Source organism: Phlebotomus papatasi, chromosome 2, assembly GCF_024763615.1.
Source record: "Phlebotomus papatasi isolate M1 chromosome 2, Ppap_2.1, whole genome shotgun sequence".
Classification (NCBI taxonomy): domain Eukaryota; kingdom Metazoa; phylum Arthropoda; class Insecta; order Diptera; family Psychodidae; genus Phlebotomus; species Phlebotomus papatasi.
This window is the reverse complement of record NC_077223.1, coordinates 106,712,810-106,730,736: the sequence shown is the minus strand read 5'-3', so window position 1 is coordinate 106,730,736 and position 17,927 is coordinate 106,712,810. Positions and strand designations below refer to the sequence as shown.

Genomic DNA, 17,927 nt, shown 5'->3' with positions numbered 1-17,927 from the left:
AATTCTTGCAAGTAATTCTCAACAATAAAAAATTCCTGATTGAAATGTCCCAAAAAAAAAAACAAGCTTCTGGAATTTTTCACCATCAAAAGCCAGTGAACAATGAAAAGTGCTGATTATTGCATTGTTGAGTCCATTGAGAAAATTCTCAAGAAAAAGCTAGAATCAATAGATTTTCTAACATCTCAGCAAATGCATGGGAAGAACGGTAATTTATTTTGGAGGGCGAGGACAAGAGCTCTTCTAAGTAAGATGACTCTGCTAATTTTCCAACGAGGTCAAATACAAAACTCTGCAAATTAAAACACCAACAAACATTCTTTCAAATATATTTTTCTTTCATTTGCATTTTCTTCACAACTTTTCCACTTTGTTTTTTCTTTTTCTCTTAATCGTGAATTGCATTTGAGAAGGAATCTCTCGAGGGGTTCATTTTCTCTTTCAGAATTTGATATGATTTGATTGACAGTGTTTATGATTCCGGAATGGTGATTTTTTTTTATTTTGTGTTCCTCGATGTTTTCTAACTATTGTAACCTGTTTTTTTTCTGTGCTATTGGCTTCTTTTTTGATTGTGGCAAGTATCCCGGACCATTATTTCTCTTTTAGATCCTGGCCCTGGCTCTCGCTGAACGCTGCTTCAGGAAGATACTGTCGATGTTCTCAAACACTTCAGAAGCCTTTTTCGAAGCGTCCACGCGGAAGTGCAGCCCCCGGAGGGCATAGTAGTCCGTAAGGGGGCGCGTTTGCTTGTGATAGGCCTCGAGGCGCTTCTTCAGAGCCTCAGCATTGTCATCGCTGCGTCGGATCAGTGGCTCCCCGGTTATCTTTAACCACAAATAAAACTCTGAAAAATTGTTCTGCAGCCCATTTTAAAAAAGCAAAAGACTTTGCAAAGTGAAAATTGCAAAGTTAAGGTATTTTTGTTTTAATTTATCACTTGAAAAGTTCCTTTTTTCAAGGAACAAATTCCGCAGTAAATTTACAAAAAAGTGAAAACTTTGCAAAACCTTTTGCAAAGTGACAAGTCATTCGATTTTCTTTTTCAAGTCGAAATATAAAACAAAATAGCTTTGGTAAATGGGTTCCAAATAAGTACTTTGCAAAACACATTAAAGTCAACCATTAAAATCAGAAAAGACTTTGTAAAATATATTTACAAAGTATAACAAAAAATTTAAAGCAATTTACTTGAAAACAACTCTCTTTTCAAACCAAGATCAAAAAGATCACTTTGCAGTCTCTTAATAAAAGAAAGACATTAAGACTTTGCAATAATTCTCTGCAAAAATGCAATCAAGGAATTAAAGCTATTTTATCACGTGAAAGAATTTAAAAAAAAAATATTTTCGTGCATTCCATTCAAAAAAATGAATAAATAAAACTACAAAAAATGAAAAAAATACAAAGTAATTAGAGAAAACAAAATAAAACTAATCCAAAAATATTGCACTCAAAAAAATCTTGAAAAATCGATATTTCTTTTCGAACTTTACACTTTGCATTTGAGTTTATCTGTAATTTCTTCTATAAAAAAAAACAAAATTTACAATATTATAAATCCAAACAGAAAAGTAGATAAATATTTTTAAAAACAAAAATTGTTGCAAAAAATTAATTTTTTATCATAAAAATGTAGTTTTTCCTACTTTGCACTTTGCGTTTCAAACTTGACATTCTCTTTTCCATTTCTTTTTCGCATTAAATGATAGTAATATTAAAAGATTTAAAAAGAAAATATTTATTTTTTTACTTTGCAATCCACTTTTGCCAAAAAAAAGACTGGATCATTAAATTTTTAACAAAAATCACGTTCTCATTTAAATAAAAGTTCTCTTCACTTTACATTTTTATTTTCATAAAAAAATATATATTGAAAATAAATCCATAATTTCCATTTCCGGAAAAGTTTTCCGTATTTTGCTATGGACAGTAATTCTAAATGTGTTATTAACCTTTGATTTTTGAATATTTTGACTTTTTCAGGATTATGGCTCTTTCAGGATGTAGGCCTTTTTGGGATTATGACCCTTTTGGAATTTTGGTCTTTTCGGCATTTTAGATTTTACGGGATTTTGGTCTTTTAGGGACTTTGGCCTTTTCCGGATTTCAGCTTTTATCGGGTTTTTAACTCTTTCATGATTTTAGCCTTCTCTGGTTTTTGGCCTTTTTGGAATATTAACCCTTTCGGAATTTTGGCTTTTTCGAGATTTTTGGCTTTTTTAGGATTTTTCCATATTCGTGATTTTGGCCTTTTCGGGATTTTGGCCTTTTTGGGATTGTGACCCTTTCGAAATTTTGGTCTTTTCGGGATTTTGGTCTTTTAGGGACTTTGGTTTTTTCGATATTTTTGCTTTCTTTCTGGTTTTTAGCTTTCGTCAGATTTTTAACTCTTTCATGATTTTAGCCTTCTCTGGAATTTGACACTTTCGGGATCCTGAAACGATTTTGCCCTTTTCGGGATTTTGTTCCTTTCCAGATTTTGGGCTTTTTCGTGATTTTTGATTTTTCAAAATTTTGACTTTTCAGGATTTTGACTCTTTCAGGATTTAGGCCTTTTTGGGATTATGACCCTTTCGGAATTTTGGTTTTTCGGGATTTTAGCTTTTACGGAATTTTGGTCTTTTAGGGACTTTGGCCTTTTCCAGATTTCAGCTTTTACCGAATTTTTGACTCTTTCATGATTTTAGCCTTCTCTAAATTTTGGCCTTATGGAATATTAACCCTTTCGGAATTTTGGCTTTTTCGAGATTTTTGGCTTTTTCGGGATTTTGCTTTATTTGTGATTTTGGCCTTTTCGGGATTTTGGCCTTTTTGGGATTATGACCCTTTCGGGATTTTAGCTTTTACGGGATTTTGGTCTTTTAGGCACTTTGGCTTTTTCCAGATTTTTGCTTTTTCTAGATTTTGGCTTTCATCAGGTCTTTGACTTTTTCATGATTTTAGACTTCTCTGGATTTTCACACTTTCGGGATTTTGGGCTTTTTTGCATTTTTGACCCTTTCAGAATTTTGCCCTTTTCGGGATTTTGTTCCTTTCGAAATTTTGGGCTTTTTCGGGATTTTTGATTTTTCAAGATTTTGACTTTTTCAGGATTTTGACTCTTTCAGGATTTAGGCCATTTTGGGATTATGACCCTTTCGGAATTTTGGCTTTTTCGAGGTTTTTGGCTTTTTTAGGATTTTGCCTTATTCGTGATTTTGACCTTTTCGGGATTTTGGCCTTTTTGGGATTGTGACCCTTTTGAAATTTTGGTCTTTTCGGGATTTTAGCTTTTACGGGATTTTGGTCTTTTAGGCACTTTGGCTTTTTCCGGATTTTTGTTTTTTCTTGATTTTGGCTTTCAACAGGTTTTTGACTTTTTCATGATTTTAGACTTCTCTGGATTTTGGCCGTTTTGGAATTTTGACCCTTTCGGGATTTTGGCTCTTTCGGAGTTTTCTTCCTTTCGGGATTTTGGGCCTTTTCGGGATTTTAGCTTTTTCGGGATTTTAGCTTTTTCGGGATTTTGGCTTTTTCAGGATTTAGGCTCTTTTCAGAATTTTGGTCTCGGGTCATTTCAGGTTTTGGCCTTTTTGGGGATTTTGGCCTTTACTGGGTTTTGGGTTTTCAAGATTTTGACCAATTCGGAATTTTGACCAATTCGGAATTTTGGCTTTCAGAATTTCGGCCAATTCGAGATTTTGCCTGTGAGGATTTTGACCGGGGGCCCAATACTTAAAAGTAAAATGAAATTCTCAAAATTCTTTCCATGATTGAGATCTTTAATATTGTAGACCGAATTCGAAAAGCAAGCAAGGTTTATTTTTACAGTTGGATTATAAAATTTAATTAGACTGCAGTTAAAGTGCAAAGTAAACTTTATATTTGCAATTAATATTCAAAGTTTCTGACTGCTTTGCAATTTGAATTTTCGAAGAAAAAAATCTTGCAATAAGCTAAGATATTAATAAAATATTTGCTGAAATAAATATTTAAAAATGAAAAAAAGAAACTCACATCATCTTTCATTGCGGATTTTGGCGGATGAAATTCCTCATGATAAGACCTCCCACTGGCCGGATGGATCAATCTGCCCGTGATCCGTCTCACGAGGAGACTGTCGTCAATGCCAAACTCCACAACTGCGTCCAGCCCCGTATGTCTCTTGTCCAGCAGCGTATCCAGCTACAGAAAATCATGCATTAATGCTCTTGAGGAGATTACATTTCCCCATTTTCTTTTACATTTTGTTTTATTTTAAGAAATCAAGAGACACTTTGGACTTGCACAACCCATTAACACTCTCTTAATCGCCTTATCAGTCACGGTTGATTTCCATTATCGACACTTTTGTGGGAGTTTCCAGGGAAATTTGACGATCTCTCACTTTTTTTTTATTTCTCTCGCTCTAACCTAATTTATCCATTCCAAAAATATCATTATCCGGATAATTAAATTACAATCTCAATCTAAAGCAGCTGCAGATAAAGCCACTTGAGCTAAATGAAAAATCGATAATCCGCGCGGTATTTGATTAAATGTTAAAGGGTTCAATAAATTTGGCTTTGTAGAAGTGAACTCTGCGAAAGAGCTTTGCAACTCAACGCAAAATTGATCTGTTTGATAAATAAAGTGCTTTGCGCTCAAAATAAATTGATAGAGAACAACAATAATTAAATGATGCAACAGAGAGCTGTATAAACAATTTGGATGTTTACATAATTCACAGAGGCATGGAGACAAAAAGATGCTGACAAATGTTCTCGATTTTATGCTATAGATGCTTCTAGGATTTCTAGTATGCTAAGCAGTGTTAAAATTAATTAAATATACTAAATAATTTGTGAATAATCAAGAAAAATGAAGAAATCTTAATATTTGTAATTTTAACTAACGATTTGTAAATATTATAAGTATTTTTGTTCCTATTTTTTTTAATGGAAATTTTGGTAATTTACTAAAAAAAATCAAATAAAAAATATTGTCAGAGATTAGTCATTTTAACAAATTTCTGTAAAAAAATGATTATTTCAATTTGACTAAATTGGAGAAGTTCTGCAGAAGATTTGATAAAATCAGTCATAATTTGAGGAGAAAAATAAAAGTAATAATTGAAGTAATTTTCTAAAGAGACAAAAATTGTTAACAAATAAAGTAAATGGTAAAATAAATCAATAAACAAATAAATAAATAAATATATAAAAATTTGAACTAATTGTTTGTAAATATTTTTAATTTTAATATATATTAATAACTTGAATACTCTTAATAAATAAAAAATGCTTTATAATTTGCAATTTCAACTAATTATTTGTAAAAATTTTCTAATGGTTTACGTTTTTTATTGGAAAATTTATTATTACACTGTTGTGATCCCAGAACATCCCAAAAGGCGTTACCTAAAACTTCCTGGCAGAGAGGCATAAATAAAGCGGCCAAATAAACCATTTAAACTTGAGGACAAAATTCATGTGAGCAACTCATATGTCAGTAATTGACTACGAGGCTAGTCCCCGGAGAATACCCTTCAGTATGAATCCATTTTCATACCCCGTCAAATAATTTCGTCAGATATCTTTAAGATTTCTGCAGAAAATATCTACACCTCTGCAGAAAATCTGCCGAGAAATCTGTAGATATTCCTACAAATTTTATTTGGGCTTGGGACAAAATTCGTCAGAAATTTTTGCAGATTTTCTAACGAATCCTGGTGCATAGTCTGACGAATTTCTGTAGATATTTTGCCGATTTTCTGTAGATTTTTATCTACATTCCAGACTTTCCAGACAGCTGTGTCTGAAAAGATGGAATATTTTTCATTGAATTTTGTTTGCAAAATTCAATCGAGCTATTCTTGGTGATATCACAGTGTTTATATAAAATAAAGAATTCTGCGACGCCGTGTTCTAAGTAGAGAATAGTGAAGTGAAAACTTTAAGCAGAGTGTCGACCTAAATTTCATATTTTTGTATCATTTCATGGGCGATTTTTAAGAAATTAGTATTTTTGCTCGCATGTTTTTAACGGTAATGCTTGTTCAGCAGAGCATACCATTTTCTTTGTAACTTCTACAGTTTCTTGATAAATCAACAATATTTTTGTTGAGACAATGGAGACTATGCAAATTTCCTATGCAGAAATTCTGCCGAGAATCTGCAGATTTTCGCAAGAATTCCTGCCGATAATCTACAGATTTTCAGGCAAGAATTTCTGCCGAAAATCTACAGAATTTCTCTAAATGTACTAGAATATACCGTTAGCGTAATTTTTGTGCACTCGTGACCGTTACACGATGTATGTCAAAATTGAGGCAAACTATAAGCCTTATCATTGTGATTTAAAAGTATTTTAAAATTATTATCACTCTCCTTACCCACCCGGAAAATTCTGCAGAATTCTGCAGAAATTCGTCAGATTTGAAAATGTAACTGCCGAAAATTCTGTAGAATTTTGTTCTAGAGGTAGATCCGATCGTTCTTTGAAAATTCATTCATTTTTTTTTTAATGAATTTTCATACAACGATCGGATCTACCTTTAGAACAAAATTCTGCAGAAATTCTGCAGAATTTTCGGCGGTTACATTTTCGAATCTGACGAATTTCTGCAGCATTCGTCAGATTTGACGTCTAGATTCGACGTCTAGAACAAAATTCTGCAGAATTTTGTTCTAGAGGTAGATCCGATCGTTGTATGAAAATTCAGCAGAATTTTCTGCAGAATTTCTACAGAAAATTTTATGAAATTTCAGCACTTTCCTCAAGATGTCATTCTGTCAAAATTGATTTGGAATATTTTCTCTGAAATTATTTATCAACTTGGTAGAATTTATAATCATGATTTTCATGTATGGTATGCTGTCTATAGAGAAGGATTAAATAACAGTATTAAAGATACTCCTAACCGAAAATTCTGCATTTTTTGATAAATTGTACAAGAATTTTCTTGAGAACAAAAAAAATTTTACGATGTGATTTGCAGCTGAGGCCTTTAAAATTATTTATTATTTATGAAAAAATTATTCTTTTCATTTCATTACGTATATTTTCGTCAATTTTTCCAATAAAATGAATAGATTTGAAATTACCGCCTCTGAAGCAGCCACTAGGTAACGGGTGTGAGACTTCGCTTACTTGAGACAAACTTTGATAGCTTTGGTTATTTGCCGTTACGATCGCTAGTGCGATTTTTGAATAATGGCCTTTAAAAAAGGAAAAAGAAGAACAATTGCGGAATTGCAGAAGGAAGTTTTGCTGGATATTTAACGGTCCTATCACACTAGGATTTTCACAATTTAATTTTGAATTCAATTGAGCCAATTGAGCATTAAAAGATTTCTAGAATTTACTTGAAAATTCTCACAGTCAGGACACATTTTGCAAGAAATTTCCTCAATTTTAAATATTGTTTTTTGGGATTTTTGATTGTGAATGCCTTCAGAAAATGTGTAATAGTACTTAAAAAGCCTTATAAGTCACTTATCGGTTATGCAAAAGAATCTCCAAAGCCAGAAGAAAGGATTGTAGGCAAGGGGGCTCACGAAGTGAATAAATTTAATGAGAACTATTTTCTTCAAAAAAAAACTACTTATTTAACTGTAATAAAATTGAAATTAATGAGCAATTTTAACATTTTAATTTTGCTGAATTCAAATTTAATTGAGCAACCACATTTATGATATTTTAGCAAGTATTAGTTTATATCAATAAATAGGCGAAAATCCATAAATTCAAATGATTTTTAATGTAAAATAACGCATAGGAACATTTCATCTGAAAATTAAATTGAATTTACAAGTTGAAAAAATCCTAATGTGATAGCATGGTATTAATAATGATCAGTTTCCGAAAAGAAAAATTCTAAATATGATTTATCTTAGAAAAAATCCCCATCTAACTTTCTCATTTATAAAGAAATAATTTATTCAAAAAAGAACATGTACAGTAGACTCTCGCTCAATCGGACGAAAAATTTTGTTGACAATTTTCACGTTTAATTATGAAGCTAATTTGCTCAAATTCGCTGTAGTTATTCCTATTTTATCGTGATTCTTTATAATTGAGCGCTTTTTGTGGAATTTACAAAGGCTTTGACTCCCAAATCTATCGATAAACCGGATGACATTTCACCCCAAATGTCCATTTGAGAGAGAGTCTACTGTAATTGAAAAATATTTCTGAATTTTATTACAAATGTTCTTTCACAGAAAGTCTATTATTATTTTTTTCGTTTACGGTATTTGACCTTCCATAAATTTGTTTAAAAAGTATTTATTAATAAAATAAATATTTAAAAGCACTCAAAAACCATCAAAAACAATTTTACAAAACTTTTGTCAAATCAATTATATTTTTTTCGATCAATTTCTTTCAGTGTACTAACACAATTTCTTTTCAAGAAAAATCCCTGAAAATCCCTGAAGACAGAAATATATTCAATCCTACCTTTTCAGCTTGCACCACAGTCCTAGGGAATCCGTCCAGGAGGAATCCATTCCTGCACTCTGGCTTGTCCAGATTGCTGTCAATCATGTCCACCACGAGATCATCCGACACCAGCTTGCCCTCATCCATCACCTTCTTCAGCTGCCCACCCAGCTTTGACCCTGAAGCAATCTCCGCCCTCAGCATGTCCCCTGTGGACAAGTGACAGACGCAGAACTTCTCCTTCAGCAGCGGCGCCTGCAAAGCAAGGAATTACATAATCACTTCTAGCTCTCTCCGTGGCAGATTCTTCTGCCTAATCTAACACTCTATCCCAGTGAAGGATCAATGACAGACTTAGAATACCCAACCGAGAAGAGTCCAGGAACACAGCTTCCTGGACAACTTCTAAAGGACCTTATTTTCTTTTCCAAACACTTTTGGGTACTACTTCTTTGGGGAATCACAGACTTACCTGAGTGCCCTTGCCGGATCCTGGGGGTCCCAGGAGGATGGCATTGATACCCAATCCCTCCTGCTCATGCTTGAAAGCTGGCACTGCCTGTGGTGCCATGATCTAACCTAAAAATCAAAAGCAAATGTCAGTTTTTAAGTGAATCTTCCAGGAAAAGCGACTAATAAATCAATTAGTGGCAATTCTAGGGGACTGTAGCAAACAGAATTCAGTAAATTATGCCCAGAATAGGAATTAATTGAAAACTCACCTTTCCTTCCTGACTTTGCCGGAAAGAATGAACTGTGATTGCTGTGATGTGTAAAAGTTGTATATAAGCGCCCTATAACCAAACAGTGTGGAAGTTCCTTTGGATTTCCAGGGGTACTTTTAGCTGAAAAATCGTCACGCTGAATTTATATTTAATATTCTATGATTTTTTTGCATTATTTTTATCATTAATTATTTTAAGGCTTAGGTTAAAAATTTTCAAGCTGAGGCTTTGAGTTTTTTGGAGATCCCCTATAGCCGTGATAACCTGTAATTAGAAAACTGATTATTTTTGCGAATATTTTCTTTTTCAAGATGATTAGAAATTTATTCATAAATCTGTAGAATTATTTTAAAAAAAATACCTTTTCAATCTAAATCTTTATAAATAAAAAATAATAATACACGTAGCGTGGCTAAAAATAAGAATAAAATGTACCATAAATAATAAAATGTTAAAGAATTTAAATTTAGGCTTGATACATATCGACGAATCCATTCCATAATGTTTTAAATCGACTTAGCAACTTAGCCTTATAATTACTCCGGGAGATATCCCACCAGTTAGTTCCGGCGATTGGTGACTCAATTTTCCGCAAACGGGCTGAAAACCATCAGATCGGCTGCCTCTATTTTTGTATTCCCGGCAGTTGTAGTCTCAAATGACGGTTTCCTGATACACAGCCTCATTGGGCCACCATCTCATTTGACCACGAAATCCTAGAAGTTTATAAAGGAATATAAAATGTAGATCGAACACATTTTTGTTTAGATTTTTTCTTACTTATCCTCTGCACCGAACTTTTTCAAGGTCTTTTGTCCTTTCTCCATCTCGTGCGCGATAAATAGTAGATAATTAGCACTATTTTTTTTTATCACAATTTAACACTTTAAAACCCAAAGTGACATTTTACTCCAATTTTAAGTGTGAAGCTTCATTTTTAATTTAATTTAATTTAATTTATTTCAAAAATCCACAACAAATAGGGTACGTACAACCGTCTTACAATTGCGTGGCAAGAAAAAAGAATTTAAAAGAAAAAGAAAAAAAAGACAGAAAAAAGGAAAAAAGGAAAGAAAATAATAAATAATAGGAAAAAGAGAAAAAAGAAAGCAAAAAGAAATATAAACTAATCAGTTAAGCCCAGTTTGGAAATGTTTCTGAATCGCTCGTTGAGAGCTACGTGCCTCACGGGAAAGGGAATTATATAAGGCAACTCCTTTTCCAAAAAAGTGCGGTAAAATAGATTTTGCTCCGCCCTAGGCACCAAATATCCCTGAACCCTAGTCGAACCCCCCCTCGTCAAGAGGGAAGCCAGGTAACCAGGTGATCCAGCTATCACCAGGCGATGCAGAAAGAGAAGGGCACGCATTTGAAGGAAGGACGGTAAATCGCAACCAACAAACACGTCCCTATGAGGAGTAATGTGATCACGGGGACCAAGCGAGCAGATATACCTTACGCAGTTGTTAAAAGCTACTTTTAACCTGTTAATCGTATCACTATCTGCAAGGAAAAAGAGCTCAGCTTCATAGTAGGAATTCTATTCAATATTATACTAAAACAATAACACGAATATATAGAGAATTTAATTAGCTTTCGTTTAGTGGAAAAATAGTTGATAACTTTTCTATTATTTAAAAAATAGGAAATAAACTAAAAAATGGGCGTAGAATACCAGGTAGGCGTAAAATGCCACCTTTTTTATATGGAGTTGGCATCAGAAATGGCCATTTGAATGGCTTATACTACATAACCTAAAAAATATTACCATTTTTTGAGTTTCTGTCATGATTCAAAAAAATCGTAAAAAATACTTAAAAATGTTAAAAGATTAAAAATTAAATAATGTAAAACCTAGAATTGTTGTTAAGTGATACTGTAGAGAAAAATAATGTGAAAATTCGCTTTACGCCTTGTTTTTTTCGAATTCCTATTTGAATTTCACATAAAATTTTCTTTAAAAAAAAAAGCGCAAATATATAGTGATACGAGTCCTAAAATCCTTGCCAAAATGCTAGGAATAATACCCAACGCACAATAACTTTTGTTTAGTAAACATGTTTTTTCCATACCAATGAGAGTGAGTGAGATCTAGATCTAGTCAACTCGCTCATTCTCATGGGAAACTTTGAAAACATGTTTACAAACAAAAGTTATTGTGCGATGGTCAAAAAGGAAAAGCAATAGAAATTGGATTTTTGCTACAAAAATCTGTAAAAATTCACCGTGGCATTTTTTCAATTTTCAGAAAATTTATATAAAAATGATAAGATAATGAGAAAATATTTAATGGAAAATTAGTCCTATAACAGTCCTAGAACTGTTGTAGAATTCTTACGAATCGAAAAACTATTGAAAAAAAAGCTTTTCGTTGATAATATCAGCGCTGGCATTTTATGCCAGTTTGCAAGTGGTATTTTCTATTTTACGTTTCTATTATACGTTTCTATTTTAAAGAATTTTGAAACCAGGGAGAGAATCAAGCTGAATAAAATGTGAAGATACATCTGAAGTGCTGAATTAGTTGTTGCACTCGTACTTTTGAATTCTTACAGGCTTTCCAGCACACCGCCAATAATTGCAAACGACAATACATTTTTTTAGAGACTCTATTTTCCAAAAGAAGCTTGGTCTCTCAGGAAAATTCAAAGTATGTTGATACCCCTTCGTAAAACAAAGATAATATTAAATTACTGAAAGTATGCAAGAATATCTGTCGCTAGAAATTCAAAATATAAGAAAAATGTTAGAAATACGCGGAATAATAAATTTCTTGAGATATTTTTTTTATATTTTCTTAATTAGATTTCTCATAAGATTAAATAAATTATTGTTTAGTAAGTGTAAGAAGTGCATGAAGTGCAGAAAGTGCTAGAAGTATTGCAGCATTTTCGAGAGTGTTGCGAATTTTTTGGAAGTGTGCAGGGCTGAAAGTGGTGTACACATTTTCACCCTAATATCTCCTCCTTGTCAGTTTGGTATTTTACGTCATTTTTTGGCTCGGGTTTCAAAGTGTTTATCACGAATAAATTGGTGAGAAAATTGTGGCGCAGATACTGCCGAATAACTGCAATAAAGCAGTATCTGATGAATATTTAAAGAGCAAATTTTGTTCATAAATTTTTGCCAAATTCTCATTAATTTGCTCATTAATTATCAATCGTATTTATGCTATTTAAACCAATTTTTGCGACTCGAGTCCACTTTATTATCACTAAATGAATCAATTTCTAAAAGCTCTTGACGAAAATTACACATTAGGACACATATCAGCAACAATTAATGTGAATCACATTAAAATTTTAATGTGAAATTCTCTAGTGTGAAGTGTGATACCACGGTAAGGAATGGGTTAAAAATTAAATTAAAGCTTAAGATTTTTCCGTGGAAGTAAAACTTGCAGAATGCATCGTTATAGGGGCGTTATGTAAAAAGAATTTTATTGCGAGCAACTTCACATTCTCCAATTTAAAAATAGCAGTTTTTTTCTGTTTTTCGTGTGATATGAAACATAACGAAAGAGACTTTTATGTTTCCCTCCATTTCAATTTACTTTTGTTTCGCCTCCCGAAGTGGTGATGTTGGAATTTGCTTTAGAATGGAGCGGATTTTTTTTTCATAATCAATTGAGTATTGTCTGGAAATAGTACCGTTGTCTAGCACAAGAGAAACCAAGTTGCTGAGCTGAGAAACGAGTTTTACGAACGAAGAGGAAAAGGTGTCCCTGGGCCTTCTGGAAAAGTATACATAACCTCACTTCAAATTTTTGTTGGATGATAATCGGATATTGCTGACCATTTCTGTTCCAATGAAAGCATGGGAAGGATCTTCATGAAAATTTATTTAAGAAAAATTCTGAACAAAAACAAATGGAATGAGTGATATGAATCGAATGAATATTTCCCTTCCAAAGAGATTCACTGAACGTTCCGGATTCCAGGCAAAGTTTTGGTCCTTCTTGGAGTATTTGCAGCTTCCCTGGTCACATAATCAATGGCCATGTGTATTTTTTCAGGCTTAGTGAGAAACCAGATCCAGAGACGCCTCCGGTAACCCCAGATCTTGTTTTTATTCGGTTCAAGGTATTCCTTTGTATAGCGATCCTTGATCTCCTTCAGTTGAGCCTCATTCTGCGTCCCCAAGATCTTTAGGAAGTGCATTCGGATGGATATTTCTGGGGAGTAGAGGGTAGGAGTCTTTGTTGGACCGAATACCATGTCCTTGAGAGCCTGCTCAATTCTGCGGAATTGGCAAAATTTCTCTTGCATCAAGTCATTCCGATTGGGATTTAGGACAAATTTCACCGTGGGTTCTCTAAAGGGAGCTAGAATGTCCGGCTCGAGAGATGATGCATTGAAATCGAAGTCCCAGAGGAGATCCTCAAGATCGACTTGATCAGTCTTACCCAAAACTGAGATGACGTCCTTAATCCTCTTTCTATCCATTTGTAGGAGAACCCAGATTATGTCTGCTATGAGATTGATCTGCCCGGTGACCTTGCTGATTTCCTGGAGACGCTGAAGACGATTTTCTGACTTCTGAAGCCTCTCCTCTTGAATCTTTCTGTAAACTTCCTGCTTCTCCTTGGTGATCTCCAGCTTCTTGGCCATCATGCACTGGGTAGTGAGGCCCTCAATCTGCATCACGCATATCTCGGACCTGTTCTCCATTTCAGCTATTTGTCTCCTGGAATAATTCAAAAAGGGAAATGAGATCTTGGGAATCTTCCTTTATGGAGAACTTACTCAATTTCTTCGGAAGTCATTGGGAAATCTGTGAATTTATTAAACATTTCACTAGCTGCTTCCACTCCGCCAAGTTCTTCCTTGATTTCCAGCAACTTCTCATAGAGTCTGAGGTTTTCCTCTGCAAAGAATTCAATCTTCCCGCTCAGATTCTCAAAATCCGAACCACTTCCCCCGGTGTTGAAGGTTGACATGCAATTGTCAAGTAGATTTTCAGCAGCTAGCATATTTATCTTCAAGGCATCCATTGGAATGTGTCCGACAGCAAGGATTTCCTCAGGACTCTTGTAAATCTCTTTCAACTTCTCCACCTTTTTAGCCCTCTCCTTGCTCAAGAAATCCAATTTTTCCTCGTGAGCTTCCACCTTTTGCCTCCAAATCTCACACCGAGCTTCAGTGTCTACGGTCTTCTTTGACAACTCCCGGACCTCATCATTTACTTGCTCCAGGATCTTCCTGCACAACGATCTCTTCAAATAACCACCCAAATGCTGCGCTGAAAATCAAAAAGTACTCACCCCAGTTGTGCATTTTGCTCCCGGAACTCCACTTCTGCCTTCTTGAGGGCTCCCAATTGAGCCTCAGCGGCTTTCAGATCACTATCCCTAACCTCAAAAATACCCGGAAAATCTTCTTCTATTTTAGCAAGTTCCTCCTCGGAAAATTCCTCACACTTGGCATTCTCTTCCATTGACTTACTCACAAAGTTGTCTATTGTGATATTTTCACGCAGCCAGGCAAATAAATTGGCCCATTCTGGATCATATTCCAAATACTTCCCATCGAGGAGTTCCCGTTTTGCCGCCTCAAATTCTTTTTGCAACTTCAGGGGGAAAACAACAAGTAATATTTAAATTTTCAATTGAATTTAATAGCAGGGAAACTCAAGAGAATCCTGATAAGGATTCCAGCCTGGGAAATTGAGAAAATCTAGTGAAAATTTACCTTATTCATGATGCCTTGAAAATTTTCCGGTATCCACAAAAATGACGTTTCGTTGAGTTTTTGATCCCGACGAACTTTTTTGGGTGATTGTCTTCAATTTTCTCTATTTTCTCTGAAAAATTATGAAATTTTCCCATAACCCGCTGGTTTTTTAATTTTTCTTTTATAATAATTAAAAATCTTGGATGAAAACTGCTTTTTCCGTTCTAAATTATGAAAAGAAAAACATTTCCCTTTTGCCAACTTTTTGGCGATTTTTAAATTTTGAAATTGAACGAAGGTTTCTCAGTTGGCCTTTGGTCAGGAAGTTTATAGTAAGCGTGGATTTTTCTCATTTTCGAGAATTTCCGGTTGGAAAATCAGAGTTTGCCGGGTAATTATAAGTCTTTTGTCGAGTTTTCTTATTTATTTCAAAAGAAACTGATGTCTAACCTGTTTCTAGAACATAAAAATGAATCAGAATGCGGTAAGTTCTTTTCAGGAATAATTTATTTGCTACTCTCCAGAACTTCCAGTTCTTCCGGTATACTAATATTGTGCTTCCTCAGCAGACACTTCAGCTTCTCATTCTGCTCTTTCAGCTGTTTATTCTCATCCTGAAGCTGCTGATTGCTGTTCTTCAGGAAGTCTTGGTAAGTCCTCAATTTTGCTCTGAAAATCAATTAAAAATCCACACAAAACCCCCCAGAATCAAAGATTAAGCCTCCCTACCTGTATCTCTTGACCGCTGCCTTGTTCCCTTTGTTCCTATCTCCCTGGCTATTGGGATTCTTCTGAGCATCCTTCTCAGTCGTCGATTCCTTTTTCACTAACACGGGTACAGCCTTGGGCTGGATCTTCTGCTCGGAACAGAGGATCCTCAGTCTATTCTTCACAATACTTGACGTGGTTTGAGCCACTGAAGTCTCCGGGGGCAGTTTTGTGACCAAACTCGGACTCACGCACTTCACAATCACCGTGGGCGGAAAAACAATGGCTGGCTGCAAAATTTGGGGCGTTGGAGTCTTAGGAAGGATATTCACAGGTTTTTCAATCTTCACCGGAGGTTTCCAATTCGTTGGCATCCATTTCCTCTTTTCCCGGACACTCTTAGTCTCCTCCTTCTCCTTTCCCGGACTCTTAGGCCTCTCCTGACTCTCAGCCACGAAATACGTCGACGGAAAGATATGAGGGGTGTGCAAGGTATCCTCAGATACAATCTTCGCCTGGGACGTAAAAGTTCCCCCTTCCGGAAGCATCAAACTCGCCCCATCCGGAGTCTTTGCATCCTCAACGGCTCTCCTGAAGGTTTCCTCAAATGGATTCACATGCTTAAGGTCCTCAAACAGTCCCACTTCCTCACAATTACGAATCAGCCTGGTGGGAGTAGGTGTCTGGTCTAAAACAGACAGAGAACAGGGATTAAAAAAGCATCCGGAAGTGTTTTTTGAGAGCTCTTCAGACTCACCAACCACGATATTTGCCCCATTTTTGTCGTCAGAGTCAGTCCCAAGACACAGTCGCATTGTATGTTTCCGGGAGCGAATTTCCTCATTGATCACTGTTAGATTCACAGCTTCCTCCTCCATTCCGAGACATTTTTTCCTGGCCAAAACACTCCCTTTTCCACTTTCAAAACAAAATCCAACTGAAGTTTTATGAAACTTGACGAAAATTTGAACTAACCGTTGTTACACTGTTTTGACCTTTTGGGACCCTTTTGGGAATGGTAAACTGATAAGAGAATAACAAAAAATTAGGAAAAATTAAAGAAATCTCTTGAAAAATATTTTTAAAAAAATTGGAAAGCTTCCTAGAGAAAAGATTATAGAATAAGAAAAATGCGAAATTTGCAAGGGGGAGATATTAGGGTCAGAAGTGGTGTACAGGTGAAAATGAAGTGCTTGGAAGTCTTTGGAAGTGGGAGTACTCGAATATAAAGTATTTTCTGTCTAATTCCGTATTTTTCAGACTATGTTAGTTTTAGTTGAGATTTTTAATTCGAGCGGCAGTATAATTTGGAAAGGTTTGTTAACATATTTTCAAGTTCGGTTATGACAATGAAATACAGCAAATACGCTCAGACTTATTATAGCTTGATTTGCGTCGTAATTTTTCCGAGGAAATATTCAACTGAATAAAAATTTTCTTTAATTTTTACAGGAATTTCGAATTCATATAGTGGTTCACAAATAATGACAGCTATTGCAATTGGCTGTGAATAAATTTGATATATTTTTTTTTTCTAATAAAATCTATAAATTCGTGGGACTTTTTCGCGAATATCGTTAAGAGGTATCTCATAGGTTACATCCACCAATTTTTGTTTACCTTTTTGCATATCGACGGTTCCATTCCATACTATTCTATCTCAGCATGACAGCATTTGAGGAGAGCCATTTGAAGTTGGCGATTTCCTATGCTGCCCGTGTAAAATTTTTTCGAAAAAATTGAATATCTCGTTACCCGAACGCCGGATGACCACCAAATTTTCACCAGTTGTAGATCTCGGTCCCAGGAACAACATATCTCTCGGAGTAATATAATTCTAAGTCGACTTAGAATAGTATGGAATGGAACCGTCGATATACTGGAAAGGTTTTATTGTATTACATCTCTTCGATGCCAAAAGTATTCATCAAAAAAATCGATTTGTGGTCCTACAAAATGAGGAACGAAAGGTGCATTTGTAATATTTAATTTTAGACTAATTTTGGAACGATCTATCTGATGGAGTTCCATTAAAAAAAAGAAACATTTAGGGGGTTTATTTAAATCGTGTCTTTTCTCTAAGATCTATGTTGCAGATTCAAATTCTAATTGTGTACTAAATAAGAAGAGGCATCCATTTTGTTAGGGGCTTAGAACACACTGTGATAGGGAATTCTGAGCAAGACGAACGCAAAGATATTGAGTGATAAATCAAAGTCAAATTATATTGATTTAGAATTTGGAATATCGTAAGTAGACTGATAAAAAAGGGAATTGACTTAGAAATCTGTAGGAAATGTGTTTCTAGGAAACTGGAACCAAAGAACAGATATTCCGGCAAGAATTTAAGACGCCACGTGCGAGCTAAATTGACTAAATGTTATATCTGTAAGTAAGGGATAGGAAATGAATAGGG

The 17,927-nt window shown here is 34.7% G+C and overlaps 3 protein-coding genes across 3 annotated transcripts; all 3 read right to left on the bottom strand.

The window, feature by feature from the left end:
- Positions 1 to 313: 313 nt before the first annotated feature.
- Positions 314 to 9,235, bottom strand: LOC129800689 (adenylate kinase). The gene is made up of 5 exons (XM_055845277.1): positions 9,129 to 9,235; positions 8,879 to 8,985; positions 8,425 to 8,661; positions 4,000 to 4,167; positions 314 to 827 (listed from the first exon to the last, which is right to left on the bottom strand). The coding sequence occupies exons 2-5, from the start codon at positions 8,975 to 8,977 to the stop codon at positions 606 to 608; spliced, it is 726 nt and encodes a 241-aa protein (XP_055701252.1). The 5' UTR covers positions 8,978 to 8,985; positions 9,129 to 9,235; the 3' UTR covers positions 314 to 605.
- A 3,717-nt stretch (positions 9,236 to 12,952) lies between these two features.
- On the bottom strand, positions 12,953 to 15,029 carry LOC129800674 (augmin complex subunit dgt3). The gene is made up of 4 exons (XM_055845251.1): positions 14,822 to 15,029; positions 14,395 to 14,699; positions 13,877 to 14,332; positions 12,953 to 13,817 (listed from the first exon to the last, which is right to left on the bottom strand). The coding sequence occupies exons 1-4, from the start codon at positions 14,828 to 14,830 to the stop codon at positions 13,049 to 13,051; spliced, it is 1,539 nt and encodes a 512-aa protein (XP_055701226.1). The 5' UTR covers positions 14,831 to 15,029; the 3' UTR covers positions 12,953 to 13,048.
- A 169-nt stretch (positions 15,030 to 15,198) lies between these two features.
- Positions 15,199 to 16,474, bottom strand: LOC129800687 (cyclic AMP-dependent transcription factor ATF-2). Its single transcript, XM_055845275.1, has 3 exons — positions 16,269 to 16,474; positions 15,533 to 16,199; positions 15,199 to 15,472 (listed from the first exon to the last, which is right to left on the bottom strand). The coding sequence occupies exons 1-3, from the start codon at positions 16,387 to 16,389 to the stop codon at positions 15,310 to 15,312; spliced, it is 951 nt and encodes a 316-aa protein (XP_055701250.1). The 5' UTR covers positions 16,390 to 16,474; the 3' UTR covers positions 15,199 to 15,309.
- Positions 16,475 to 17,927: the final 1,453 nt, after the last annotated feature.